Source organism: Hemitrygon akajei, unplaced genomic scaffold, assembly GCF_048418815.1.
Source record: "Hemitrygon akajei unplaced genomic scaffold, sHemAka1.3 Scf000048, whole genome shotgun sequence".
Classification (NCBI taxonomy): Eukaryota; Metazoa; Chordata; class Chondrichthyes; order Myliobatiformes; family Dasyatidae; genus Hemitrygon; species Hemitrygon akajei.
Window position 1 is genome coordinate 6449013 of NW_027331934.1, and position 24024 is coordinate 6473036.

At 47.1% G+C, this 24024-nt stretch overlaps 1 protein-coding gene across 1 annotated transcript; it reads right to left on the reverse strand.

The window, feature by feature from the left end:
- Nucleotides 1–1053: 1053 nt before the first annotated feature.
- LOC140720897 (NACHT, LRR and PYD domains-containing protein 3-like) lies at nt 1054–23370 on the reverse strand. Its single transcript, XM_073035743.1, has 7 exons — nt 23241–23370; nt 10044–10136; nt 9202–9368; nt 8109–8280; nt 7947–8012; nt 1240–2897; nt 1054–1065 (listed from the first exon to the last, which is right to left on the reverse strand). The coding sequence occupies exons 1-7, from the start codon at nt 23368–23370 to the stop codon at nt 1054–1056; spliced, it is 2298 nt and encodes a 765-aa protein (XP_072891844.1).
- Nucleotides 23371–24024: the final 654 nt, after the last annotated feature.

The window sequence follows — 24024 nt, forward strand, 5'->3', positions numbered from 1 at the left end:
GAAGAAAGATCCCACAGGAGGAAGGGGGATGGGGAAGAGAGATCCCATGGGAGGAAGCGGGATGGGGAAGAGAGATCCCACAGGAAGAAGAGGGATGGGAAAGAGAGATCCCACAGGAGGAAGGGGGATGGGGAAGAGAGATCCCACAGGTGGAAAGGGGATGGGGAAGGGAGATCCCACAGGTTGCATGGGAGTGTGGAAGAGAGATCCCACAGCAGGATGAGGCATGGGGAAGAGAGATCCCACAGGAGGAAGGGGGATTTAGAGAGAGAGATTAAACAGGATGAAGGGGGAAGAGTTGAGAGATCGGCCAGGAGGAGGAGGGATGTGGAATAGAGTTCCCACAGGAGGATGTGGGATTGGGAAGAGAAATTCCACAGGACAATGGGGCATGCCAAAGAGAGATCCGACAGGAAGAAGTCGATGGGAGAGAGAGATCCCACAGCAGGAAGAGGAAAGAGTAATAGAGGGCCCACAGGAGGAATGGGGATGGGGGCGAGATTCCAAAGAATGGAAGGGGGATTGGGATGAGAGGTCCCACAGGAGGATTCCAAGGGTAAACGATAATCCTACAAGACGAGAGGATGCAGAAATTTTTTGTACGTGTGTGTTGGGTCTGAACAGAGGCCCAGAGGAGATGCACCCTCGCTCTTTGTGTATCTGAAAGTGAGCAAAGTCACACACGTGGAAGGGCAGTGGGAGGACAATCTCACAATGGTATTTCTCTCCCTCTCACTAGGACACTCTGCTGACGGTCTCTTGTCCAGCACCAGGAAGGGGGTGGTGAATCTCTGACCCACTGCTGCAGTCAGTGTCGTTCTGGGTGTCAGTAACAGTGAGAAGGAACATTGTCAATGGACGTGTCACAGGCAGCGAGAAACACGGCCATTCCTGTCATTTACTACCATTAAACCAATGGCCGTTGTTCACTGATCTGATGAAGTCTCCAACATCCCTTCACGAGGAACCACAGAACCCTCCTGTCCTTGGGGAATTACATACCGATCCCCTGGTCATTTGTCACAATTCCTCACTATCAGATTTACTACAAATTTACCGAAATTCCTTTACATTGAAACAACACAATTAGACAGTTTCACAGTTCAGAGTGAGAGATAAATCAAGTTACCTCAGCTCCCGGCACTTGTGCAGCCCGGGTCCCAGCCGCTGGATTCCTTCACACTGAATGTGGCTGTTCCCCAGGTCGAGGTGTTTTATTGTCTCACAGAGTCCGATTACATGAGAGAGGACCGCGCAGTCAATCGGGGTCAGTGTCATTCCACTGAATGAAAGTGTTTCCACAGATCCCAGTGTTTCCTGAGCCAGTCCACAATTCTGAGACTCAAACAGGTAGTGCAATGTGTTCAGGAGGCTCCTTTTACCAGCTTCACTCCTTGTGTTTCTACTCTGACGTTTAACCTCCTCCTTCACCCAGTCAATCACCCGGCAGGTTGTTTGGTGAGGAAATGGACCCAGAAACTCCTCCAGGCCCCGAGCTGTCATTGGGGAGGAGAGACCAGCAACAAAACGGAGAAATACCTCAAATCGCCCATCTGTCGTGTTGTGGGCTCCAGTGAGGAATTTCAGGATATCCCCGGGATGTGGATTCAGGAATTGTGCGACTGCAGCTACAAACTCTTGGATGGTGAGGTGTGGAAATGTGTACACCACGCACCGGGCAGAATCCTCTCTCTCCAAAAGCTCCATCAGGAACCCGGACAGGAACTGGGAAGGCTGCAGATTGTAGTTGATCAAATCTCCATCTGTAAACACAATCTTCTTCTCGGACACTCCTCTGAAGGCCATCTGACCAACCCTGAGTAACACATCACGGGGGCTCTCAATCTCACGGCCGTGGTTTTTCAGGATGTTGTAAATATAGTAGGAGTACAGTTGTGTGATGGTCTTGGGAACTCGCTGCGGGTCCCTGACTCTTTGTGTGAAGAAGGGGCCCAATGCCAGAGCGAGGATCCAGCAGTAGGAGGGGTTGTAGCTCATGGTGTACAGGATCTCGTTCTCCTTCACGTGTTTGAAAACAGCTTCCCCCACCGTCTGATCTTTAAAATACCTGATGAAATATTCCTTACGTTCCTCACCAACAAATCCCAGGATTTCAGCCCAGACACTAATGTCTGCCTCTTCCAATAAATGTAACGCAGTGGGGCGTGTGGTCACCAGCACTGAACACCCTGGGAGCAGCTTGCCCTGGATTAAACTGTACACAATGTCAGACACTTCACACCACCACTCGGGATCTGGGCACTGGTGCTTGGGTTCTGTGTCTCTCCGACTGTCAGCAAAATCAATTGTGTGCTTGAATTCATCCAAACCATCGAATATAAACAGCAATCCCTTTGGGTTCTTCCAGACCTTTCTCAGTAAATTCCCAAAGTAAGGAAACTTATTCAGAATTAGTTCCCTCAGGTTTATTCTGCAGTTAATGAAGTTTAAATCCCGGAATTTGAAACTGAAGACAAACTGGAATTGTTGGTATATCTTCCCCGTGGCCCAGTCATAAACAATCTTTTGTACCATTGTTGTTTTCCCGATCCCCGGGACTCCGGCCACTGCTGCTGAACATCCCGAAGTTGATCGTACGAAGAATCTTTTCATTTTGTCCCGAAAACGACGTGAGTAACTATTCTTAAACAGATGAGCAATCTGGATTTTCTCCAGCTCTCTGCGGAGATGTTTCTCTCTCCACTCCTCGTGGTCTCTGCCTCTTGCCAGCAGCTCATGTTCCACCAGTCTCCGATCTCGAACAGTAGAAATGACCGTGAGCTCAGCGTATTGATCAACCAGCTGGAAGACCTTCACCTTCTCCCTCATCAGGATCGTGTTCACTCTCAGTGTTTCAGTTTGTGCCCGCAGAGTCTCCTTGTGTTTCTGTTGAACATCTTCCATGGGAACAGACAGTGGACAAACTGTTAGATGCCTCAACTCAGAACTCAGTATTTGAGCACACAAGAGTTAGCTCAAAGCTACTGCATTCTGTCAAAGGAACAGATCGGGGAATCACAGCTCCCCTTCCCCTCCCACCGTCACTGATTCAAAATACAAAGAAGCAGCTTTGTTGATCAGCACTTGCAATGTGGGAGGGTGGGTGGGGTGTGTGGGATCTCAAAGTGTGTTCGAATCCTGTCATGGGTGTGTGGCGACTCGCAAAGTGTCTGGCCTCTGCCTGGGATGTATGGGGATCTCAGAGTGTGTCAGGAACCTGCCGGGAAAGTGTGGATTCTCACAGTGTGCCAGGACCCTGTCAGGGGTGTGTGGGGTATGACAGTGTGTCAGGACCCTGTCAGGGGTGTGTGGGGTCTCACAGTGTGTCAGGATCCTGTCAGGGGTGTGTGGGGTCTCACAGTGTGTCAGGACCCTGTCAGGGGTGTGTGGGGTCTGACAGTGTGTCAGGACCCTGTCAGGGGTGTGTGGAGTCTCACAGTGTGTCAGGACCCTGTCAGGGGTGTGTGGAGTCTCACAGTGTGTCAGGACCCTGCCATGGGTGTGTGGGGTATGACAGTGTGTCAGGACCGTGCCAGGGGTGTGTGGGGTCTCACAGTGTATCAGCACCCTGTCACGGGATGTTTGGGGTCTCGCAGTATGTCAGGACCCTGTCAGGGGTTGTTTGGTGTCTCACAGTGTGTCAGGACCCTGTCCGGGGTGTGTGGGGGTCTCACAGTGTGTCAGGACCCGGTCAGGGGTGTGTGGGGTCTCACAGTGTGTCAGGACCCTGTCAGGGGGTGTGTGGTGTCTCACAGTGTGTCAGGACCCTGTCAGGGGTGTGTGGGGGTCTCACAGTGTGTCAGGACCCTGTCAGGGGTGTGTGGAGTCTCACAGTGTGTCAGGACCCTGCCATGGATGTGTGGGGTATGACAGTGTGTCAGGACCGTGCCAGGGGTGTGTGGGGTCTCACAGTGTATCAGCACCCTGTCACGGATGTTTGGGGTCTCGCAGTATGTCAGGACCCTGTCAGGGGTGTTTGGTGTCTCACAGTGTGTCAGGACCCTGTCACAGATGTTTGGGGTCTCACAGTGTGTCAGGACCCTGTCACGGATGTTTGGGGTCTCACAGTATGTCAGAACGCTGTGAGGTGTGTGGGGTCTCACAGTGTGTACGGACCCCTGTCAGGGGTGTGGGGGGACTCACAGTGTGTCAGGACCCTGTCAGGGGTGTGTGGGGTCTCACAGTGTGTCAGGACCCGGTCAGGGGTGTGTGTGGGGTCTCACAGTGTGTCAGGACTCGGTCAGGGGTGTGTGGGGTCTCACAGTGTGTCAGGACCCTGTCAGGGGTGTGTGGGGTCTCACAGTGTGTCAGGACCCTGTCAGGGGTGGTGTGGGGTCTCACAGTGTGTCAGGACCCGGTCAGGGGTGTGTGGGGGTCTCACAGTGTGTCAGGACCCTGTCAGGGTGTGTGTGGGGTCTCACAGTGTGTCAGGACCCGGTCAGGGGTGTGTGGGGTCTCACAGTGTGTCAGGACCCTGTCAGGGGTGTGTGGGGTCTCACAGTGTGTTAGGACCCGGTCAGCGGCGTGTGGGGTCTCACAGTGTGTTAGGACCCGGTCAGGGGTGTGTGAGGTCTCACAGTGTGTCAGGACCCGGTCAGGTGTGTGTGGGGTCTCACAGTGTGTCAGGACCCTATCAGGGGTGTGGGGGGCCTCACAGTATTTCAGCACCCTTCAGGTGTGAGTGGGGTCCTACAGTGTATCAGGACCACTCAGGGTGTGGGGGGTCTCACAGTGTTTGAGGATCCTGTCAGGGGTGTGTGGGGACTCACAGTTTGTTTAGGACCATGTCAGGTGTGTGTGGGGTCTCATAATGTGTCAGGGCACTGTCAAGGGTGTGTTCGGAGTCAGAGTGTGTCAGGGCCCTATCAGAAGTGTGTGGGGTCTCACAAGTTTTTCCGGAACCTGTCAGGGGTGTGTAGGGTCTCACAGTGTTTCTGGACCATGTCATGTATTTGTTGGGTCTCTATTCAATGTATTCAGCTGTGATAGGGAGTGTAGGAAAACATTGATTGTGGACATATTCACTTTACAGAATGTGACAGTGGTAGAAATGATGTTCTTCAAAAATCAGGAAATGTATCTGTTTCATATTCAGAAATGGGTGTGGGAATTTCACTGTCATGTCTGTTCCCTCTGCAAACAAATGTGTAATATTGCGAACAAGCTTGTAGTCATTTACCAAATCCATTGTGCTGGGGAGGTGAGGGGTTTCATTAACCGGATGTGGACCGGAACAGCATTAGATAGATAGATAGATACTTTATTCATCCCCATGGGGAAATTCAACTTTTTTTCCAATGTCCCATACACTTGTTGTAGCAAAACTAATTACATACAATACTTAACTCAGTAAAAAAATATGATATGCATCTAAATCACCGTCTCAAAAAGCATTAATAATAGCTTTTAAAAAGTTCTTAAGTCCTGGCGGTAGAATTGTAAAGCCTAATGGCATTGGGGAGTATTGACCTCTTCATCCTGTCTGAGGAGCATTGCATTTGATAGTAACCTGTCACTGAAACTGCTTCTCTGTCTCTGGATGGTGCTATGTAGAGGATGTTCAGAGTTATCCATAATTGACCGTAGCCTACTCAGCGCCCTTCGCTCAGCTACCGATGTTAAACTCTCCAGTACTTTGCCCACGACAGAACCCGCCTTCCTTACCAGCTTATTAAGACGTGAGGCGTCCCTCTTCTTAATGCTTCCTCCCCAACACGCCACCACAAAGAAGAGGGCGCTCTCCACAACTGACCTATAGAACATCTTCAGCATCTCACTACAGACATTGAATGACGCCAACCTTCTTAGGAAGTACATTCGACTCTGTGCCTTCCTGCACAAGGCATCTGTGTTGGCAGTCCAGTCAAGCTTCTCGTCTAACTGTACTCCCAGATACTTGTAGGTCTGAACCTGCTCCACACGTTCTCCATTAATGATCACTGGCTCCATATGGGGCCTAGAGGTGACAGAGATGTGAGTAATTTGTAAACTTCCCGTTCTGTCTATCTCTGGTCCCATATTTAAATATCATCTTTGGGATATGTTCTTGTAAACGAGAGAAACTGAACCAGGGATCTGGCTGAGATTCCTTATATTTCTGTTAAGAGCTTCAAATACTCAGATAAAACATGGGCTGATGCAATATTAATATGTTTTGTGATATTTGTTTTTCCTACACTCTCCCGTGTGTTAAATGTGCGGTTGTGTGATCTAACTCAGGCTGCGATGATGAAGCCTTACAATCTCTGAGCCCATGCACTGCCCCGGGCTCCATTTTCACAGACATAATGGGCTTATGGATGTAGTAAGCTTCCCGTCCAGACGATCACAATTTAATTAATTGCAATATTATTTATAGATATTTTCAGACCTTTCCACCTTCCTTGCTGCGATCCCACAACCCTCGGATTCCCTGTCCTAATTCCCATCTCTCACCCTTCCACAGCGTCCATCACACAACACCGGCAGACAGAAATTTCAGCTTCTGTGGACTGAGCTGAGGAATATGTCCCCCAGTCTCACCCTCTCTAACACTGTAGCAGTGTTTGCACTAGGGAGTGCAGATGTAAACACAGTGGGGTTCATCTGCTGCTCTGTGGTTGAACAGACCAGTTGGGGTGTTACCTGCTTTTCTAATTAAAGTGATGCTATTATTACTATTCTGTGACTGGAACCTCAGTGGACGCCCAACTCTAAGAAAAAATAATCTGCAGGAACTGGGGGAATTTAGAAAATAGTTAAGGATGAGGCTGTTCAGGAGGGGGCAGTGGCTGGCAAGAGAAGGTTTTGACTATTTGGTGTGAAGAAATATAAGCTCTTTTTTCATTCTCCAGATTGCCCCTTCTCCACTCAGACTCCGGTGGGGATCTGTAGTTGCAGGCTCCAGAGCGGTGTGACCACTTTCCTCAAACTCGCCAGCTCTCTGCCTCTTTCCTCAAAATGTCCTGTGAAAACTCGTCCTCTAGAAAACACGTTTCCCTGTCTCTCAGTGTGTTCTCTGTCACAGTGCCAACATTTACCTGGGCACTTCCTCATGGCTGAACAACTTAAGGGCCCGACGCAAATTACAACCGTTGGCGGAAACAGAGGTCAAGTTTCAACTTGATGAACTCCGCTTTGGCCTCATCGGGGCCATTGAGTACCATTCCGATCGCTTCACTACCAAAGGGATGTTGAGGCTTTAGAGAGGATGCAGAAGAGGTTCACCAGGATGCTGCCTGGTTTACAGGCCATGTGTTATCATGAGGTACTGGATAAAATTGTATTGCTTTCTCTGGATCATCAGAGGCTGAGGGGGGCTCTGACATAGCTATAAAAAATTATGAGAGGCATCGATAGAGTGGACTGAGAGAATCAATCTCATGGGGTTGAATCGTTTATTGTGCTGCCCTGCACTGTTTTGTGCACTTTATGTAGTCCTGTGTAGGTCTGTAGTCTGGTGTAGTTTTTGTGTGGTTTTGAGTAGTCCAGTGTAGCCTTGTGTTGTCTCTCATAGTTTTGTGTTGTTTCATGTAGCACCACGGTCCTGGAGGAAGTTTGTTTCATTTTTACTGTGTACTCCATCAGTAGTTTATGGTCGAAATGACAATAAAAAGTAAATTGACCTGGCTTGACTTGAAATATCTGTTACTGGAGGGCATGCAGTGAAGGTGAGAGGGAGTTGGATTAAGGGGGATGTGAGGGATAGTTTTCTTTTTTAATCAGAGAGTCATGGATGCCGGAAATGACTGCCAGGTAAGGTTGTAGAGGCAAATTCTCCAAGGCTCTTAAGAGACCTTTGTATAGGCACATGGATGTAAAGAGAATTGAAGCAGATGGACATGGTGTAGGAGAGGTTAGAGATTGGGTTTGTTTGATTTATTTCTTAGCTGGTTTGGCACAATATTATTTGCCTAATGGCCTATTCCTGTGTTATACTCTTCAATGTTCAATGCACGTTCACTTACCTTTCAGCGCATGGAAAAACTTCAGTAAACCTTGAGCAGGATTTGATCGATGGGAGGGATCAGAACCTGTTTGAATTTAAACACGTTGAAGAAGTGATTTGTATAAATTTGTAGTGTGCTGTATTCAATTGATATTTAAATTAATCTCTGATACTATCTCACCATGTTCCTGTATTTCCTTCAGTATTTTGTCCAACTCTGGGACACCAATCCGCATTTTCACAAAGGTTTCCCACATCACCCTCCGGGCGCGGGAGCCTTTCTCCATCACCAGGCTCAGGAGGAGTTTAGAACTATCCGCCCGCTCTCCCTTATCAGCGAGATCAGAGATTTTCTGTGAAGAGTAACGGTGAACATATTGGGGACTGACAGATTCACACAGAGAATGAGAAGTAAATGATGTGCTCTGTAACGGGATCACACTGAGCAGTCACCCGGACGGGTGCTGATCCTGTCTGGACATGGACTGTACATTCTGAGTGCAGAGCACACGGAGGGACATTCACCGTGAACCTGGTCCACCAGTCAATGAGATCCTGGCTGGTCTGTGACCGCTTCATTGACGTGGCTCCAAATCCATAAATAATTCCTCACCGGATTTGACAGTGTAAAACAGAAATCTGAAAATAACCATCACAGATGAAGAAAGAAGTCAGGATGGTTTTTGTATCAGCGTGAACAGTCTCTGAGAAGTTGCAGAAAAGATTATGTGATTCATCTCCTCAGTCCGCCAGTGTCCAACATGACAGCGGATTACCGGCTGACACCTGATGCCTTTCCTTTGCCTTTTCCAGTGGAGGTTCATTCAGTGATTACACATTACAACATGGCAGTATTCCCCGATCCACACTGTTTGCAGTTACAGATTGTAACACAATCATCTCCACCCAGAACAGAACACACTCGAGCTCCTGTGACACCCACTGATGATGTCCCTGTTCTCACTGTCATCCTGCCGTCACGCTGCACGGTCTTCCCAAACCGAAACTTTCCGTCATATTTCCATTTAATACTGTAAGCTCACACAACGGTTACCTGCTCAACTCACTCTGAACATTGAGCAGCCACACACCAGTCCGCGGGGACTTTTCACCCCTTTCTATCACTGGTTCAGATTCACATGTTTGTGATTGCAGGTACCGTATTTATTTCCCAATTGTTCTTTTATCTAATTTAATATCCGATGAGTGAGAGTTCCGACACCCATCAGTCCTGTGATGTGATAAAATTCAAACCCATTCTCCCTCCCACTCACCCGATGTTCCTCTCCGCTGAACTGATTCTCGGCCGTTAACGCCAGGCTCACTCCGTGCACTCCTCCTTCCATCGCCTGCTCCAGCCTGTCCCGGTAGAAATCCGTCACCTGCAGCAGCTGGAAATCATTGCAGCTTGCCAGGAGCTCGGTGATCGCTGAGCTTGGACCTGTGAAGGACAATGGGGAAAATTAAAGAAATTACTGACCCCATATTGGGCAGCAACTTTCTCTCTGGAACCTAAAGATGGTGTGGAAGGTCACCAAACACAGTCCGAAATATATATGGTAGGGGGAGAGGGGTATGGAGAGGGAGTCAAAGAGGGAGGGGTGAGAGATCCGGTGGTAGGGGGTAGTGAGCTGGAGATGGGAAAGAAGGAGGACAGGGGTTGGTGGGGGGGGAGAGAGAGAGAAGAGGTAGTGGGGGCAGAAGGGAGAGGTGGGGAGAGATGGAGAGGAGAGGGGGAAGAGTGGGGTGGAGAGAGATGGAGGAGGACGAGAGGGGTGGGGAGAGACAGAGAGGAGAGAGGAGGAAGGGAGGGGTGGGGAGAGACGGAGAGGAGAGGGGGATTGGAGGGTGGGGAGAGATGGAGAGGAGAGGAGAGAAGAGAGGGATGGGGAGACGGAGAGGGTGAGGGAAGTGGTGGGGAAAGACGAAGAATAGAGCAGTGGTGAGAGACGGAGAATGAGGGGTGGGGAGAGATGGAGAGGAGATTGTACTCATTTCACTTGTGACTGTGTTCCCCCAGAGATGTTAACTCTCTCTGTCATCTCTCTGCTGCTTTCACAAAGTGCAGATACTGCATTAAAACCCAGATACAGAGTCAAGGCAATTGCCAACATACTCGTGACCTCTCTTGATGTTGACGTCACTGGAACTCCTCCACTACCCGTCCCTTCAGCCATGTTGAGGACAGTTGTGGTCAGATTTTGCTGCTCTGTAACAAACAAAATTAACAGTAGAGCGTCAAGCATTGATTCAATTATAAAAGAGAACACTGTTTTGTCTTAAACAGACCGGCACACTTCCAAACATCTTGGGCCTATACACTGAAGACTTGATACGACCTAATGTACCTGCGCTCATCCACCCACAGTCACACAATACCCATTTCCCCTCTATCCCTGGATTGAACACCTTTCCAGCATTTCCCGGAGTATCTAATCGCTGTATTGCAGGCAACTCCATTTTACGAACCAATCTTGTGTCCTGGACCTGGAGTAATGCGTCTATGGAATGGCAAGGCAGATTGAGCAGACAATGCACACTGCTTTGGTCCTCCTACCACTGGTGGCACTATGGTGAGTAATGGACAATTGTTACAGCAGTGTGGGCTGAAACATTTCTGCTGACCAATGGGACATCTATTCCTCTCTTCACTGAATTATACAGATTTCTCAGTCACACCTGAATCTCACCGTCTCCTTGCAGTTTAACATTGGCACCTATGGCAAAATAAGATTTGAGTCAACATAAAAACACCCTGACATCCTGAGCAATGCAATCCCACCCATAGCATCGCAGCATCTTGTCCAGAACTATGACATTTTCTCCGGCAGGATTTTAAGATCATTATTAGCATCTAATCTCCGATCAAGATTTGTTTACGCATTCATCTGGTTATTATCAGATAGTTACATGGCACCTTGTTGAACACAATGTAGGTCCACCAGACATCAAAAACAGCAAGCGCAAAATCAGATTTACAATAACTAAAAAAAAATGTTGGAATTATTGAATAAGACAGACAGTGAGTTAATACTTCGGGTTGAAGACCGTGTAATCAAAGCTGAGCCTGTCTGTAGCAGCCTCTAACTCTCTGCTCTCTATCTGCCTTGTATTCTGTGTTGCGTATTTATGATTTTCTTATGCTCCAGAGTGGGGTGGGGGTGGGTAAAATCGAAGGGAATCAGTTACATATTTGTGCTTTGTCCTGTGCAGTACACAGCTGGGGACTGACGGATGTATATCTTTTATTATCATCCACCTAAATACACTGAACTTACACTTGTGTAGACTTCAGTCTCATCGCTACAAGACTGTATGTTTTCTGACTACTAATAAAGGATCGAATACACCAACCTTCACAATCACCAACTCTTACAATCAATATTGGAGCTACAACTATAACAAATCCTTGGGGGTCGCCAACAATGTCAATTTGGTTTGGCTACATTCTCAACAAATGTTTCTCAAACTGATGATTATTTTTAATATAATACCGTAAGATAGACGAACAGAGGTAGGCCACTCGGCCCATCCAGTCTGTTCCGCCATTCAATCACAGACTGATCTTCCCCACTCCTTTGCCTTCTTCACCCATACCCTTTGTTGCCCTGGCAAATCAACAACCTATATATCTCAGCCTTAAATACACCCAATGACCTAGCCTCCACAGCCGCTCATGGCAATAAATTCAATAGGTTTACCACCCTTTGACTAAAGTGAGTTCTTCGCATCTCTGTTCTAAATGGACGGCTCACAATCCTGAAGTTGTGCCCTCTTGTCCTAGAATCCCCTGCCATGGGAAATAATTTTGCCAAATCTAATCTGTTCAGGCCTTTTAGCATTTGGAATTTTTCTGTAAGACCTCCCCTCATTCTCCTGAACTCCCGGGAATACAGCGCAAGAGTTGCCAGGCGTTCCTCATACGGTAACCCTTTAATTCCTGCAATCATTCTCGTTAATCTTCTCTGAACCCTCTCCAATGTCAGTATATCATTTCTAATATAAGGAGCCCAAAACTGCACTGTGTTCTCATGAGTTTTCAATACCTCTAGAAATGAATGCCAACATTGCATTCGCCTTCTTCACCACCGACTCAACCTGGAGGTTAACCTTTAGAGATTCCTGCATAAGGGCTCCAAGCCTCTTTCGCATCTCTGCATTTTCAATTCTTTCCCCATCTAAATAATAGTCTGCCCTTTTATTTCTTCCACCTAAGTGCATGACCATACATTTTCCATTGCCCATTCCCCTAAACTATCTAAGTCTATCTGCCGGGTCTCTTATTCCTCAACACTACCCGCTCCTCCACCTACATTTGTTTCATCGGCAAATTTAGCCAGACATCCATTAATCCCATATTCCAGATCATTGACATACTTCGTAAAAAGCAGCGGTCCCAACATCGACCCCTGTGGAACTCCACTGGTAACCGGCAGCCAGCCAGAATAGGATCACTTTATTCCCACTCTCTGTTTTCTGCCGATCAGCTTACGCACTGGAATTTCAATGTGAACTCGATCATATTGTGATCACGGTTCCCTAAAGTTTCTTTAAGCTTAAGCTCTCTTATCACCTTCGGATCATTGCACAACACCCAGTGCAGCACACAGGATCCACTAGTGGGATCAACAACAAGCTGTTCTTTAAAACCTTCCCTTTGACATTCTACCAGTTCTCTCTCTTGAGGTCCAGTACTGACCTGGTTTCCCCAATCCACTTTCATGTTAAAATCCCCAATGATTATCATGGCGTTGCCCTTCTGACACACCTTTTCCATCTCCTGCTATAATTTGCAATCACATCCTGGCTGGAGTTTGGAGGCCTGTTTACAACTGCCATGAGGGTCCTTTTACATTTTCCGTTTCTTAACTCAATCCACATAGTATCTACACCTTAAGATGGTATGTCAGCCCTTTCTAATGATTTAATATTATTTCTTATACACAGAGCCAGATCACCTCCATATCTGCCTACTAACCTATCTTTCTGATACACCGTATATCCTTGGGTGTTCAGCCCTCAATGGCAGCCATCCTCTAGCCAAGTTTCAGAAATGCCCACAACCTCATTCTTGCCAATCTGCAGCTGAATTTCAAGAACGTCAATTTTATTTCTTATGCTGCGTGCATTCAAATACAACACTTTGAGTCCAGTATTTACTGTTTTAGCTGCACCACAGCCTCTATTGACATTTAAATCTTACCAGTATCTGTGTTTATGCCTCATCTCCTGCCTATTGTTTCTGTCATCTCTGTTGGAGGTTATCTTCGATTTATTTCTGTTACCCCTTCCTCAGCCCTGTCACTCCGATTCCCACCCCCGGATAAATAGTTGAAACCCTGCCTAACAGCTCTATTAACCCTGTCTACTCGGATATTTTGGCTTCAGCTGTAACCCGTCCTTTTTGTACAGGTCGTCCCTCCCCCAGAAGCGGCCCCAATGATCCCAGTGATCCTGCCACCCACACCAGTCTCTCAGCCACGCATTAATATGCCTGATCATGCCATTGATGAAAACACTATTAGAGAACACTAACAGTAAACACTACTAGGAGATTTTAGAACACCATTAGGACACAACGCTGTGCCCATTTCGATTTCTAAACTTTCAATGTACGATCGCATAGCAAAGAGTTTTCAAGTCGTTCCCGGAATCCTAAAAGAACCTCGAAAATCACCAGATCTCACTGATTCTAAAATCAAACCTCACTGAAATTTGAACACTCCTTGCAAGTATAATCGTCTCAGTGAACAAATATATAATCGACCCTCACACCGCAACACCTGGAGGTGATAAGGACTTATCTTTCTGTTCACAGTAAGACCATTAGAAAAACGAGTATAATGAGGCTATACGGACCATCCAGTCTCACCCTGCATTTCTCCTTAAACCCTCAATCTCCTTACAATCAAGAACATAACAGTCTCTGCTGTATCACAGTGACAGCCCCCAACACCCTGTGTGGCAACAATTTCCACAGATTAACCGTCCATTCGCTGAAGAAATTCCTCTCATCTCAGTTTTAAAGGGAAGTTTCTTTATTCTGAAGGTGCACCCTCGGATTTCAGACTCTCTGACCAATGGAAATATCCTCTCCATGTCCACTCCATTCAGGCTATTCAACATTCAGAGGTTTAAGTAAGTCCCACCCAGTTCCGTCACTCTGAACTCCACTGAGCACGGGCCCAGAACCATCAAACGCTCCTCATAAATAAAGCCTGTCATTCCTGTCATCATTCTTGTGAACATTACTAGCAACAACTGTACTGAACACATTTTCAGGAATAACGGGCAAATCGGTACCAGGATAATTTACGGGGAAAGAAACTATGATTTATTTTTAATGTTCTACTAACCATCCCAAACTGAGCACCTATGCTCAGGTTAATTATCAGAAGATTAAACAATTCCAGGGTGACTGTAATAAAAAAAATAAACTGGAAATATTTGAGACGGTCAGCAGGTAAGGAACAGCTGTGGGGAGAGGAACAAAGACACAATTCAGTTCCACAAATTTCACAGAATGGCTTCAAACATTTTCCACTTTTAGTGCAGATCACCCGCATCCCGACTTTGTCAAATCGAAACATAACACACACAATCTAGTGCAAGATCTTAGCGGGCCATCCCAGCCCCGAACCGTCGACTGTTTACTCTTCTCCATAGATTCTACCCAGCCTGCGGAGTTCCTCCAGCATTTTGTGTGTGTTAACTGGAGTTTCTGTTTGATTTCCACTGCCTGATAGACAGGTGACAGTGGGGGGTAATATCCACATACGGTTTGAACACTCGACCGTGTCCATTTCTACTGTTGTAAACACGGAACAGCTCATTTAATCTCAGCATTTGGAATTGGAGCTTAGCCTCTCCTCAGAATAGCAGTCTTTGCTTCCCAGGGAACTTCAGAACCAAATATCTGAGCCCAGAAGAGAAACACTCGCTCAACACGTTAAAACCTCGGTGGCCCGATGCTCGGGTCGATTTTACCTGGATCAAAAACTGATATCAGGATCTGTATCTACAGTAAAACGGGAGCAGGAAATGGGATCATGTGACCGGTGGAGGGTCTCCCACCTGAACCGGTGACTCTGCTCCTCGCCCCTCACACACTACCTACCCACCGCTGCATTTTCCAAATTATTTCATATTTACACCAGCTACATTTTAAATTATTCCCTCCGTATCTTCCCTGATACCTTCCCTCCACCACCGGTTCACAGAGTTTTGGGTTCGATTCACATCCCGGTCCGACACACAATTCAGACCCAAATGGGAAATGTGCAGTTTTCATTTAAATCACTTTTGTGTACAAACACTGATTTCTATTCACATTCCTCCGGTCTCACTGGACGGGAACACTAAAATATCATGAAGTGAGAAACGGCAAGAGGTGGTTTCGTTTACGGTGAGTGTCACTTTAAAAACGCCTGGAGGAGGCGGGACTATGATGTCAGTGTAACAATCTGTAACAGACCGCTGGGACTGGCCGTGAGAGTGAGAGTGAGTGAGAGAGTGAGTGAGTGAGTGAGTGAGTGAGTGAGTGAGTGAGTGAGTGAGAGAGAGAGAGAGAGAGGAGAGAGAGAGAGAGAGAGAGAGAGAGGAGAGAGAGAGAGAGAGAGAGAGAGAGAGAGAGAGAGAGAGAGAGAGAGAGAGAGAGAGAGAGAGAGAGAGAGAGAGAGAGAGAGAGAGAGAGACACAGGACTGCAAGCTGCCTGCGGTATTTTACTGAAACAACGGGTAAAGTTTGATGCTTTCCAATACCCAAAGGACTGGGTTGATGAACGGCACATAATATATCGGATGTGTGACTGTCACTCGTATGATCCATACGTGGATTCTGTTGGAGTATCCTGTGGCAATCACGTTTGTTAACCTTTACCTGGATCCGGGTGTGCTATGTGGTAACCACTTGTGCGAAGGGATATTCTGTGACTGTCATCTTGTGAGAGTTCTACGTGGATTTCGGAATGACTCGGCGGATAAGATCTTCCGCGACTGTTACTTCGACTTTCCCAGCGTGGATCCTGTGGAACTGCGTAATCCTCTCTCTCTACATTTTAACGTGGATTTACAAATCTCTCCCCTCATCCATTCCTTGAATTGCTGAACATTTCTACTCTGCCATCTTAAGACTTTAGTAAATGCTCCAAAGCTTGATTTTTTGGGAGCCACAAACATGCATAACACTGTTGACTTCTGTCTATTTCGTTTAATTTTCTATATTCTCGAGTAGATGCTAATAAAGACAGCGGTTTTAACATTAAAACCTGACTCATTTGTGATCTATTGCTGCTGGTACATTACAGTTCACATTCAGTCCCTCAAACCATCAACAAGATGGCGGCTGCTCTCCCATCTCAGCCTCATGTTTCTGCCCGATTCTCATTTCCTCGATCCTACCGTCTCCACACATCTGCCGAACACTGTTTTACGTCAGGATGATCACTGAGACTTCACCGCCCTCTTTAGTGGAGATTTACAGACATTCACCACCCCCGGAGTGGAGACATTTCCCCTCATCTCAGTCCCGGACAGTCCATCCCTGTTTCAGAGACTGGGATCCCTGGTTCAGCCGGTAATGATGTTGTGCATTTCAATGTGTTCACCTCTCAGTCCTCGATTCTCCAAATGAAAGGGTTATCACATTTGATCTTTCTTCATATGATGACCCCACCACTCCAGGAATCACTCTCTATAACAAATATTCTCAGACACCTTTGTTAATCCTCCATGGAATTAATTTTCATCTTCTGCAGCTCCGTGTTGCCCCAACCACTCACCTCCCACCCCTGTCACTATTTCCACCTTCCCACCTCCCCCCTCACCTGGATCCATCTCTCACTCCCCAGCTCTTGCCCCATCCCCAACCCTCACCTCTTTTCTCTGACTATTTCCCGTCCACTCTCAGTACAGAGGGAGAGTCTCGGCCCGAAATGTTGTCGGCCCATTTCCCTCCACCGATGCTGCCCGACCCACTGAGTTCCTCCGGCAGTTTGTTCTTTATTCTATATAACCCGTGTTAGTATGGGGAGCGGGATTTTACACCATATTCCAGGTGCAGTCTCAACAAAGCCCAAATAATTGTTCAAGTCATTTCACTCTGATATCCAATAACTTTCACGATAAATTCAATGTCGCTTTGACCTCCCTCCCTACCCACTGCACCTCAGACCCTCGCCATTTACTCACACCCAGCGTTTCTGTTTCTCCTACTGAAGTGGGTGATCTCGCATTTCCCACATTGGACCAGCTGACCTGTTGTTCCCACTCACTCCTTTTGCCTCAGTTACGCTGAAATCTCTCAACAACAGACACAGAAAATAGAACCGTACAGCACAGAAACAGGCCCTTCGGGCCACAATATTGTACTCAACCAATTAAATTTGTTACCGAAATGTTAACCAATCAAATCCCTTCTGCCTACAAAATGTCCACAATGCATCTATTTTCCTCACATTCGTGTGCCTATTGAAACGTCCCTGAGAAGTCCCCAAATATTTGCCTGTACCACCACCCCAGGTAGTACATTCCAACGACCCACCACTCTCTCTGTAAGAAACACTTGCCGCTGACATTTTTTTTCAAATACCCCTTTTCACCTTGAATGTATGGCCTCTGCTGTTAGACGTTGCTACCACTGTAAAAGATCTTGTCTGTCTACTCCATATATGCCCCCCCCCACAAGCAGAGACTCCAGCTACTCATTAGTCTGTGGAAAGAAGCAAACTTGCCGCCCACATCTCCTCTCACCTTAAATGTATTAGACATTTCAACCCCCGGGAAAAATATATCGTCTGCCCACTCTATCTATTCCTCTCGTAATCTTATAAACGTCCATCCAGTCTCACCCCAGCCTGCGCCGCTCTGGAGAAAACAACACAAGATTGTCCAGCCTCTCGTTATAGCTCATGCTCTCTAATCCAGGCAGTGTCCTGGTAAACCTCTTCTGCGCCCTCTCCAAAGCCCCGACATCCTTCCGAGAATGGGGGCGACCAGAACTGTATGAAACACTCCAGATGTGGTCGAATCGAGTTTTATGAATTTTGAATGCAATATCTTGACTTATAAAGGCAAACATGCCATTTGCCTTCTTAACCATCCTGTCAATCTGTTTACCTACTTTCAGGGAGCGATGAATTTGGACTCCAAGATCCCTGTGCTCATCGACACTGATAAGGGTCTTACATTTAACAGTGTACTGTCTCTTTACATTCCACCTACCGAGGTTCCAATATGATCATCACTAATCAAATCTCCCTTAATTTATCTCAGGTCCTGTTGAATTTATTGCCAAGTGCACAAGTACGGGAAGGTACAGGTACAGAGAAACACTGACTTGTGGCAGCATCACAGGCAAGTACATTCAGATAACACACAAACATAAATTATACAAAATCTCTGCCAGTAACAATATAAAATATCGTTTTTATGTCGTTAACAATATGTAGAGTTTTGTGAAGTGGCCAATTTATAAATATACAGTATGTGTCGATAACAAATTTAGAAATGTTGAATTTGGTCTGTCAGTCAAATTGTTGACACAGTTTGGGAACAACTGGACTGTAAGCAGCTGTCCCTACAACACCGACTGGGACTTCCTGCAGGCCCAAGAGCAGTCTGGTTATTCCTTCTCTTTTAACGTACAGACAACAGGAACAGGAGCAGGTCACTCGGCACCTCCAGCCAGTCCTGTCATTCAATAAGACCCCATACCTGTACATCCTTGCCCTCCCTCAACACCACTCATATCCTTACTTTGCCTGGACCATTAGCCCCACTTACAGGTCAACTGTCTGCCCGTGTTTGTCCACCAATATGGTGAATCCCTCTGCTCACCACCACCTTGGGCTCAGACATTTCCACAGATGAGCCCCTCCTGTCCCCACATAGACAAACATCCTGTCCGACCCCTCTCACACCATCTTCATCCTTTCAATAAAATTCCCCCCACTTCTTCAGGCGGGATCTCTCGCACCCCAGGGAGCCGGCATCAAGCCGATGGACCGAGCGGTCTCCTCCTGCTTTTCAGCCAGACATCAGACACCTGCTGCAGAAGACGGTTCACAAACGCCCCCAACTTCCCTCGGAGGGAAATGGAGATAAATAAAAAAGGGGGACAGTTAGTTTGAGGTTTGTTCCGCTTTGACGGAGAGTTCGGAACGCGAGCGGGAGACCGGTCTATGGTGGTACCACCCTCTGGACTGGCCCGCCTCCACTATTGGATGTAAGCAGTAATTGACATCTTTTCGCATCAATGAGAATAACGTAGCTTGTAAATACTCTGTAGACAGCACCGGTGGTGGGGTGGGGGGGATGTCGTGATTGGTACCTCAGCCGTTAACCCGTCTCAATGCGAGCCTGGCAGCGCGTTTGAGTGAACTCGGCCTTTCCTCCTTGCAGCGACGGAGGATGAGAGGGGATGTGATAGAGGTGTATATGATTATGAGAGGCATTGATCCTGTTGATAGTAAAAGGCTTTTTTCCCAGGGCTGAAGTGGCTACAACGAGAAGGCATAGTTTTAAGGTGCTTTGAAGTCGGTACAGAGAAGATGTCAGGGGTAAGTTTTTTGCACATAGAAGGGTGATTGCGTGGAATGGACTGCCGGCGACGGTGGTGGAGGCGGATACGATAGGGTCGTTTAAGAGGCTCCTGGATACATGGAGCTCAGAAAGATGGAGGATTATTGGCAACCACAGGTAGCTCTACGGTAAGGAAATGTTCGGCACAGCTCTGTGGGCCGGAGGGCCTGTATTGTGCTGTAGGCTTTCTATGTTTCTGTGTGTGTGACGTAAAAGTACCGCACACGTATCGTTAGGTCCTGGTGTGGGAGAGCACTTGTATTTTAAAACAGCGGAATGGCCATTTATTCTGGTTTCAGAGCGACAAAAAAAAATCAATCCTGGGATTCGCCCGGCTGTGCCGTTGTTGGGGTAGGCAGCGTGCTTTTTTTCTCGAGTTTGGTCACAAAGTCCCGACTGATTTGGGAGAACTATCGAGGCTGATCTGGTTTCCAGTAGATTAATCAATGCAGAGTTTTGCTGCTCAGTATTTTGGAAAAAAGAACATCTGTTTTACAAATGTAAACCAGAATTGCCAGAGGGGTCCACACACAGTGTATTAGACAACAGAAAACCTCTCGTCCCTGTAGTCTTTGTCTCCTGATAACCTCAACACCCTGACAATGTGAACAATAGGTATCCTTCCTCTAAGAGCTAGGGGATCATTCAGACAGCTGGTCGCTGAGAGGAATTATGTTTGTTAATTGTTAAAATTCGCCCAGAGTCGGAAGGATGGAGTTGATGTGGAGATCGGAAGTGTCACAGAGAAAGGACCGGACAGACGATCCCTCTCCATTGTCCATCCGTCCGCCGACAAATGGTGGGTCTGCGGGGATCTCCGGCCACTCGTGGCCACCCGAGGTCCCCTGACCACTCGTGGTGCTGAGGGGTCTGTGTTGGGGTCTTGGAAAGACACATGGAGTCTGCAACAGGATTAACATGGAATCGGGAGCTTGTCTCTCGGTCTAACACCGTGATGTCCAGCTCACCGAGTTACTCATAAATTCCATCCCCTGACGTAGCTGGGGCACATACTTAAAGCACAAAGTTGGATGTAAATAGTTCATCAATTTAATGTTTGTTTTCAGCTCACCATATAAATAAAATTATATCTCTCTTCGAATGCAGTCATTATACCAGGTTACATTATTTAAATTGTCAGAGCTTTTCCCAGTCAACATACCAATGCTATACACATAACTGGAGCACACATCCCTCAAAACTGACGCTGCAGGTAATGAAATCATGGCTGATCTGATCTGAAATTTCATTCCGTATTCCCCCATGTCCATCCCTGTAACCTACTGTTTATCAAGAATCTCGGCCTTCAACAGAATCACATGCTTTGCTTCCACTGGCCATTGAGGAGAAGAGATCAAAACACCCGCAATCAACACAGGAACAATAGATGTATCCGTCTGAAATTAGAAATTCTGAAAAGGGAACAGGTGTTTTCTGTACAGATCCCGCACCTTCGCTTTGAAACAGGTGGCCATTGTTCTAGAACTGCTCTTAAACTTTACCTAACCTGTGGAAAATGTCAATCGTGCAAACAGGTAACATAGAAAGACATGGAACATAGAAAACCTACAGCACAATACAGGCCCTTCGGTAAACAACGTTGTGCCGAACATAAACCTATCTTAGAAATTACCAGGATTACACATAGACCTCTATTTTTTCTAAACTCCATGTACCTGTCCAGGAGTATCTTAAAACAGCCTATCGTATCCGCCTCCACCATCGTTGCTGGCAGCCCATTCCACCACTCACCACTTTCTGCGTAAAAAGAACTTACCCCAGACATCTCCTCTGTACCTGCTCCCCAGCACCATAAACGTGCCCTCTCGTGGCAGCCATTCAGCCCTGGGGAAAAGCCTCTGACTATCCACACGATCAATGCCTCTCATCATCTTATACACCTCTATCAGGTCACCTCTCATCCTCCGTCGCTCCAAGGAGGAAAGGCCGAGTTCACTCAACCTGTTTCCATAAGGCATGCTCCCCAAACCAGGCAACATCCTTGTAAATCGCCTCTACACCCTTCCTATGGTTTCCACATCCTTCCTGTTGTAAGGCGACCGGAACTGAGCACAGTACTCCAAGTGGGGTCTGACCAGGGTCCAATATAGCTGCAACATTACCTCTTGGCTCCTAAATTCGTTTCCACGACTGATGAAGGCCAATACACTATATGCCTTCTTAACCACAGAGTCAACCTGAGCAGCTGCTTTGAGCATCTTTTGGACTCGGACCCCAGATCCCTCTGATTCTCCACGCTGCCAGGAATCTTACCATTAATACTATATTCAGCTATCATATTTGACCTATCACATTGAACTACTTCACGTTTATCTGGGTTGAACTCCAACTGCCACTTCTCAGCCCAATTTGGCATCCTATCCAAGTCCCGCTGTAACCTCTGACAGACCACTACGCTATTCACAACACCGCCAACATTTGTGTCATCAGCAAACTTACTAACCCATCCCTCCACTTCCTCATCCAGGTCAATTATAAAAATCACGAAGAGTAAGAGTCCCAGAACAGATCCCTGAGGCACACCACTGGTCACCATGCAGAATATGACCCGGCTACAAACAGTCTTTGCCTTCTGTGATCAAGCCAGTTCTGGATCCCCAAGGCAATGTCCCCTTGGATCCCATACATCCTTACTTTCTCAATAAGCCTTGTACGACGTAACTTATCAAATGCCTTGCTGAAATCCACATACACTACATCTACTGCTCTTCCTTCATCAATGTGCTTAGTCACATCCTCAAATAATTCTAACAGTATGAACACAAAAAGCACAGCCGCCAGAAGTGGTTCAAAAACAGAATATCTCCTTGATCGCTGATTCAATGCAGAGACAACTGGCTGTTTGGAAATAAAGATCCGAAATAAATATCATGAAGCTGAATTATTCTCAACTCAATTCCCCAAGATTTTCTGAGAGTGTGGATATTGTGTACCGTTTCTTACTAATAGCCTCGCCCACTGCCCCACACGGATCTCACGTAACCATGGCAACACACAGAGTGCTGGGGGAACTCAGCAGGTTAGGCAGCATTTAAGGATGGGTGTAAGCAGTCGAAGTTGCGGACCGAGTCCCTTCATCAGGACTGGAATGGAAAGGGGAGGAGGGCAGACGATTGACTGATTTGGAAGGTGCGGTTTGTTGTTCTGTGAGACTCGGTGCTCAGGGTCTGCGTGCGAGCTGTCAGAACATTCCTCGGAACAGGGAGCGGCCGCTCCGCTGAAATCAAATCCAAACCAGTTCGACAAAACACCGTCATTCAAGTGTGAAGAAAGTTTAATATTGTATTCAACCCTTTCTGCTACAGGGAAGGGCAGTAGAACCAAAGGCACAATGTAAAGAACATTACTGGGCTCTCGAACGTCGACTGTACTCTTTTCCATAGTTGCTGCCTGGCCTGTAGAGTTCCTCCAGCATTGTGTGTGTTGCTCGGATTTCCAGCATTTTCCCTTTTCTCTTGTTTGAGAGAGATCGGTGACGGGGTCACTGCCCCGTGGGATATTTCATATGTTACTACCAGTGGGAAAGATTTTTTCTGCTCGCACTCAGTAGTAACCACTCTCGTTTCTCTTAATCCATTTGGACAGCAATTGACTCGTTAACATGAACTTGTCAGGACTCCCTGCTCCCACGAAATTTTCTCCCGATCCCGACCCAAAGCTGAGCCTCGCTGTAAACGCTGAACAATTGTACAGAATCATAGACAACACTTACCTCTGATATTGTAACCGGACAGTTCAGTGTGGTCCCGGGAAATCACTGTCTGACACCCCGGGTGAGCGACAATGCTCCTGCACCTGCTTTCTGTCCGGATTTCCGTGTAGTTGTCTTCTTTTTCTTTCATCGCAACCAGTGGGGCGGAGTTTCTATGTTTAACTCAGCGAGTCCTAGGCAGTGGATTTGATCCAGCCCGGGTTCTGGGAGGATCTGAGCTCCGCCCGGTGTGTAAACAGGACTGCCTGGAGTAGGTAGAGTTTCAGTTCAAACGCCCCTTAACTGTTCAGGTACAGGGAGCTGTCTTTCTTCTGATATTATACCAAACACGTTCTGCTATATTTATTCACACTCAACTGGAATAAATCTGGTCAAAAATAGTCAGGAAGGAAAAGTTAAACTCCAGAAGTTTTGATCAAACAGGAACACACGAGGGGATGTTGGACCTCCTAACGAGTATTAAGACTATAAGATCATAAGAGATAGGAGTAGAATTAGGCCTTTTGGCCCATCAAGTCTGCTCCGCCATTTACTCATGTCTGATCCTTTTATACCCCTCCTCAATCCCACTCCCTGGTCTGCTCCCCATAACATTCGATAGGTGGATGGGTCCCCAGAGCTTTATGGGGTTTACTCCATTTCACTGAAGGAGGTAAGAGATGAGATTGCTGGGCCCTTGCTCAGTATCTTTCTGTCCTCTCTAGCCACCGGCGAGGTCCCGGAGAACAGGCAAGCCGATAATTTTGCAACGCTCTTTATGAAAGGGGTAAGGAGAAGTCCTGGG